This window comes from Dipodomys ordii, unplaced genomic scaffold (genome assembly GCF_000151885.1).
Source record: "Dipodomys ordii isolate 6190 unplaced genomic scaffold, Dord_2.0 Scaffold89, whole genome shotgun sequence".
Taxonomy (NCBI): Eukaryota; Metazoa; Chordata; class Mammalia; order Rodentia; family Heteromyidae; genus Dipodomys; species Dipodomys ordii.
Genome location: NW_012267305.1, coordinates 7968358 through 7975384, shown reverse-complemented (window position 1 = coordinate 7975384; position 7027 = coordinate 7968358). Strand labels below are relative to the sequence as shown.

Below are 7027 nucleotides of genomic sequence, written 5' to 3'. Positions count from 1 at the left end.
TGCCATGATTTAATGACAGTAAAATTTCAATGATCCTTTCAAATATAGTAACCATTTTACTACTAGTATGCCAAGATCAAAATTCAGGAGTCTTCTGTTCATATTTGTAATTTCAGCATTCCTACATTTCTTTAATAGTTTTTTTTTTGGTCCAAGAAATTCCTTTATCTTTAGAAATGCTTATCACTTCTACTTTTTCTTTTACAGCTGCACTTTTGACATTTTTATGATTTTTTTCCTCTAAGTGTTTAAACTCCTGGCCAGTATCTGCTTTTATCCTGGAATCTGCCCTCCAGGTAAACAGTTTCACAATAACCTTACTGCAGCTCACAGCATAAGCTCTTCTTCCAGGACCCACGGAGTAGATCACCTGACATAGGCACATGTGCATGAATACATGTACATACCATCCCGGCAACCCCCTCATGTGCATATGGACACATGCTCAGAAGTGGACATTTCAGGTCATGAAACTTCTTGGCCTACACAGATCTACACAGGTACTGCTGTAACGTCATTTACACTAATTCTGGATCCCTTCCTTTCCCCACAGAGTATGTGCCTTCTTGACTGAGGTGAGGGACAATAGGTCTTGGAGCTTCTCAATTTCTATCTAGAGGGCCACTCCCAGATATAATCAAGACCTCATTCTCTTCCTGGCTCTGATCTACTACTTATCATCACAATTTCGGTCAGAGGTACTATAAGAGTATAGTAATGACTATAGGGGTAAGGACATATTGCACTCACTAGTGGCTCCTCTCAGTGTACCTGGACATGCTGAATTGCAGATGAAATGCTTGTTTTTACTCTGTGTCCTTTACCTAGCTTTTATTTCTTGGTCATTACCTTCTGATGTCCATCCCCTGTTTAGTAATGAATATCTTGTGATTATATTGCCTCATACATATTATGTCTCAGATTTAGCCCATCACTTTTCCTTTATATGTTTTTCTGGATGAGAGAATTGATTAAGATTCCAAATCACAATGATCATTATTGGGCTTTAGAGAAAGTGATTTCCTAATGAGCCCCAGATCTCATTTCCACCCAGGCCTCAGCATCTTTGATACATCATACCCACCTCCACTCATCCACATCCCTCTAGAATCTAAGCCCAGAAAATGATACTGTCCGTTTTGTTTATTCAACAAGTAAGATGATTTTCTTCCTGGCTTCTTGTTAGGGCCAAAAGAATAAATGGGATCTTGCCATACTCTAATTTCTTCTTTCTGCTTTGCGCCTGCTCATTTGTGACATCTTCTTACTAACACCAAGCTCATAGCTAGAGATGGGCTTCCTGAGTCTTTGCTTGCCAAACCTTGATGGGTAGTGGGTGCTTAAAATGCAGCAAATAATTCTAAATGCCTCATGTATAGGATCTCATTTAATTGACACCTGTGAGGTTACTAATATGATAACCCATACTGTGAGATCCTCTAATACCAAGGAAAGAATACTTGCCTTAAAAAAAAAAAGCTTCAGCTGTAAGGAAATGTATATTGTGGTTACTTAGAGGACATTGAATAGGATTAGCTCTAGAAATGACAAAATGAGGACATTGAGGTAGATATGGAAACTCTTTAACTTCAAATCCATTTCCATATTCCTGGCTTCCAGATACTCCCACAAATCCCCAGACAAGCTTTTCTGACTTAAACACTTCAGTGACTTAACCAGACATTAGCAGATTCATAAAGGTAACATATGCTCAGCACCCACCCTCCACTGCTTTTGAATTTTCCTTGCCCAGGTGGACCTTAGCATATCCCTGAGAACAGGAGGTCCAAGAGATAAGGAAGCAGCTTGTCAATTGCTATAGACAGAAATCCGGGGCACATGAGTGAGCAGGGATTCAAAGGATGCCCAGACATCTGCTCAAGGAAGATGAAATATTAAGTTCAGGCTACATTGATTATGGGGGTACAAGTTAAGGATACAAATGAATAGTAGTTTAAGCATTTGTCAGTTGACAAGTTTGGTTCGTGGGTGCTTGAACCCGCAGCCCACAGGCAGTATGGACTATGCACAGCACTTCCCTTTCAGTATTATGGAAACCAAAATTTGGGGGGAATAGGGACTTAAATACGGGTAGGGATATGAGTGTACCTATTAAAGCAGTGTCACTTTCATTACCTCAAATGACCTGGGTCAGAGTGATAAGTAACTTCTTCAGACACCCCTTACCCATGGAGGTCCAGAGGACATCCCCTGTACCTAGGGGTTAAGAAACACCTAGGTGAGAAGAGCATCAGAATTCTTATTTAACCCCCCCACCCCTCCCCACTCCCGTGGTCATGGTCCTCTGAAATCCAGACACAATGGGAATTACTGGGATTGAACTGGGTTGCCACAAGTAAGTGGGTAGGTGGGCAATGATAGCATTGAACCATTAAGAGGCAATTCTTTGTACTTTTTGTAGTGCTTGATATTTATTGAAAAGAATGCCAATGTTTTTCAAGGTAGTATTGAGGAGCTGGGCTGAGAGCCTATTCTTGTTTCTCTGCTTGTTTTGTTTACAATATTTTGTGTCCAAATGCTCACATCGGTGAGACTGCTACAATTTTGAAAGAAAACACAATCGTTGTGCAAAACCGAGTGCATAAGAAAAAAAGAATAATAACATTTTAGCTGTCAGGCACATTAGCCTCCTGCAGCACTCTAGGAGGGCAGAGGAGGACGCTGGGAGTGGGTAGAGAACTAACCAGACTGTAAATGTACCCCTTCAGGGGTTGGTGAGCTGTCCAAATAAGTGTCCAAAGTCATGGAGCCAACTCAGGCATCTTTCGCTTGGTCCTTATCTCCAAAAGGCTGTAGTCTGTCGGTGAGATGTGATGAGTGGTGGGAAAGTGGAAGCATAGGTGTCTGGGCAGATGAGTTGTAGGGTGAGTGCCATCCTCAGGGATGAGGATGATCTGGCCAGTGGCTGGAGCTCAGGACACAGTTCGGATTAGCAGGGAGGGGGCACTGGCCAGAGTTGAAGACAACACATGGAGACACAGTCAGCTGCAGATCAAAGCCCAGGCCCAACCCCAGCCCTGGCAGCAGGTAACTGGAACACTATTCCTGAAACCAAACAACAAGCACTACAAGGAAGGAGGGCGAAGGAGAGAATGGAAGGGCAGCGAAGGGGATGGCAGCAGAAGCGGGAGCGCGGCAACTCCGGGGCGGGGGGAGGGGAGGAGGGAGGGGAGATGGCATGCAGGGCCTTCTCCCCTCTAGGCCCAAGGGGTTCCAGGCCTAGTAATCATCCTCTTCGTAGTCGTCATCGTCATCATCATCTTCATCGTCATCCCAGCCAAAACACTGCTTCATCTCATCGAGAAAGGCCCGGTAATCACCTAGGATGGGGCTATCCATCTCGATGTAGGGCACCACCCACTCCTCGGCTTCCCCGGTGAGAAGGCTGATCAGGAAGGCCACCTTCATCGCGTCGTTGCAGAACCGGTTCTCGTTCACAAGCATGTAAGAGGCCGTCTGCACAATGAACTCGGGGAGCCGGGAACTCTCGCCGTTAAACGTCTCGGGAAAGGGCACCGGGCAGCTCGGCGGACGTACCTGGCGCAGCAGAGTTGCCCTCTCGCAAACCAGCAGCCGCAGTTGTTCCATAAGCTGGCTGTTCTCGATGCTCAGGGCTCGGTGTCTCACCAGGAGTGCGTGTAGCAGCAGCACCAATTCGTCCACCATGGCGAAGTGATCGCTAGGGCTCGACTTAGTTCGGCTCGGCTAAAGTGCACGCCAAGGCCTTGCAGGAAGTGCGTGTCCGCAGAGGCGCGCGGAGACCAAAGGCTGGGACAGTGCAAGGCGGGGGTATGGGCAGCTGCGCAAGCACCGCCTCCAAGGTCATTCAGGTGGCCAGCGCGCCGGCGCAGCTCGACGAGAAGGGAGTGGCTCGGGATGGTGCTGGGACAACGTGGGGGCGTGGCTAGGACGGGACCGGTTGTGTAGCGGGAGTATTAGCCTAGGAGGGCGTGGCCAGAGCAGGGTCGCTGAGCTGTGAGCAGGAGGTAGCTCCCAAGGCAGAGGCATAAAAGGCTTATTTCTGCTTGGAACTAAGCTAGCACACAGACTCCTCTTTTAGAGAGCTCCAACTTGCTCCAGTTGGAAGCCTTTGTTCCAAAATACTCCTACAGTACAGTGTATGTTTATGGGTCTGTGGTCACTGAATTTCTTTGGCTTGATTTTTTACCACAATCCTTTGCTTATTTAAATATCATTTAGAGAAATATCAACACTTCTGAACACACTGTAGGAGTTCACTTCCTTTCAGTCATGAGAATATCATAGGATCCTATCTTTCATAACAAAGAACGATTAAACACCACTCATACCTCCACTTCCTCCTCCTCTTCTGTGTACTGTTCCTTAGCTTTTTCACTCAAAGGTAGGCCTGTACCACTTCACTCACAGCTCTACTTCTGACTTTTTGGAGGTTAATTGGACATTCTCATGGACTTTCCTATCGCAATAGGCTTCAAACCAGGATACTCAGATCTCAGCTTCCTGAGTTTGGTAGTAGCTAGGATTACATAGGTAAACCACTGGCAATCTCTCTCTCTCTCTCTCTCTTTCTCTCTCTCTCTCTCTCTCTCTCTCTCTCTCTGTTAATTTTTTTAACCTGCAAAATCAGAATCCAATAACCATTTGTAGGACTCTGATCTTTGACTCCTTTCATGTTCTGATATTAATTGCATTGTTTTGGAGTAATATTTTCTGATTAACAATAGATAAAGATATCTCAGTTTTATTTTTTATTGTTATTTTGTGTTTTGTTTAAGTACTGGGGCTTGATCTCAGAACCTGGGCACTACCTTTAGTACGTTCCCAAGACTATCATTCTAACACTTGAGTCACAGATCTACTATCAGGTTTTTATTGGTTAATTGAAGACTCACAGAATTGCCTGCCTCTAAGGATTACAGGCCATAGGCACCTTGTTAGATGTCTTTCCTTTACTTTCATGTCTCTGCTTTGAATGTGATTATTGAAATAACTTTTGACAGCTCACTTGGTCCAGAATACTAGTGTGGACTTCTGCTATGACCTCTGCTTTAAAAATATATCCCCAAATTCAATCTCATCTTTTCAGTTTTATATCTACTGCCCTGATTTCAGCCTTCTCAAACAGACTTTTGTATGTAACCCCTTTCATTCTTCTCCTCCCATAGTATAATTTTCTACAGTGTAGTCACAGGAATTTTTTAGAGCTAGCTATGCTCCTTCATGCTCCTGTTCAAACTCCATTCCTTAATGGTTTCTCCTCTCATTCAGAATAAAAAGCAAAATTTTGGCCACATCACAAAAGGTCCTGCTTCTTCTCCTATGTCCTCTTCTGTACTAATCATCTTATCTACCTAGCTGATTTCTATGCCTATCAAGTAGTTCTGACCTTGATCTTTGCCATCTTTACATCTTAGTGTCTTTGCCATCCCTTTTGCCTTACCAAGGTCTGCTACCAGTGTCTAATCCCTTGCTCACAGAGAGAACTCTAATCAATTAGAGCATCCTGTCTTCTGCTAGAGATCTCTAATCCATTACCCTACTTTACTTATCTATATAGTTCTTACTATACTGACAGATACCATATAGTTCTTTGGTCATCTGTACCCACTTTTGAATATAAATCGCTGCACCAGGAGGGCACTTTGCCTTGCAAGATACACTCTCTTTATAAATGTACAGAAGTCACAGCAGGAACTCCCAAAATATCAGTTCGATGATAAAAATATAAAGTAGTGGCTGCACAAGGTGTCCAAACCTACTCTCCAAATTGTCCAGTATATTCTATTTCTAGTCATGCATCAGTCTCTATTGGGAAATGGAAATATATAAATGACAAGAGAAATTTTTCGATAGCAATCTTATTTTGTCCTTGACAATAGAATTGAATGATCACCCATAGAAGTCGTAGGCTTGAAGAGAGAAAGAAAACAGCCGTAAAACAAGTACAGGAAGGAAAGGTTACCTGGATGAAAAAGCAATCAAAGTAAAAGAGAAGGTAGGAGGAATATGAGCCTTTGACTATCTCCTGCACTAGGAACTCTTCAACTAGATCTAAAACTCTTTGAGGGCAGGCAGGCATCAGCTCTGATTCATACTTTTATCTTTTCCATTTGACATTGTCTATTACTACATACATGTCCAATGAGTGGAACAGGGGAAAAGCAAGGGGAATATTGGAAAATATTTCTAGCTATCTTCCTCATTCAGTTTAGTATGGGCTTGGCCTAAGTAGGGGTACTATCCTGCGCTACAATGCTTAATTCACGAAGAGATGCCTCGAGTTCTGCTCCAGAAACTGATTCCTGTGGTAGACACTGGGCCACAGGGTTGACACAGGATTCCTCTTATACACATTCACAATCAGATGTGGGCAATTTGGACCCTGAAGTGTTTGCTTAAAACCAAGCGAGACAAAAGACAAAGTAGGAACTTATGTAACAGCAATACTCACAAGACAATATGTTGGAAATGAACTGTACAACTTGGAGGGTGGGACTGAGTTGGGGAAAGAGGGAGAAAAATGCAGGAGGGGGTAACAAGTTAGACAAGACATGTAATCACTAATTTATGTAACTCTAACGCCTCTATACATCACCTGGACAATAAAATAAAAAAAACAAATAAAATAAGAACAAAAAAATCACCAGCCATTAATTGATACACCCATACCACCATCCCAGCTTTTCTGACTTCCATGGAACAATTTATATGTCCTCCATACCTATAAGACTAGGTGCATTACCCTAATTCTGTTCTTAGTTTTCTACTCCAAAGCAGAGTGACTCATCAATATATCCATATGAGGAAAACCCTGTATGCCCTCTGAGGGAACGCTGGAATCCAAAAAGACTGGAAATGGCTTGATCAGATGTGCCCAGAGTGGAGCAGCAACATTGTTGTGCAATGCTTTCCTGCTTGAAGCAAGAAAACAGAGAACTTATCACTGGCTCACAGAGGAAGTAGCTGGAAAGGAGTATCTGTTGACAGACTATGTAGCATTTTGATGCTGATAGCAACCAGTATT

General features: G+C 43.4%; 1 protein-coding gene across 1 annotated transcript; it reads right to left on the bottom strand.

The window, feature by feature from the left end:
• Positions 1-2394: 2394 nt before the first annotated feature.
• Ldoc1 (leucine zipper, down-regulated in cancer 1) lies at positions 2395-3802 on the bottom strand. The gene has a single exon (XM_013025941.1). It carries the CDS (start codon positions 3685-3687, stop codon positions 3241-3243), a length of 447 nt encoding a protein of 148 aa, XP_012881395.1. The 5' UTR covers positions 3688-3802; the 3' UTR covers positions 2395-3240.
• Positions 3803-7027: the final 3225 nt, after the last annotated feature.

Coding starts and splice junctions, on each gene's coding strand:
- Ldoc1 (XM_013025941.1), bottom strand. CDS start 3,687: ATGGTGGACGAATTGGTGCTGCTGCTACACGCACTCCTGGTGAGACAC.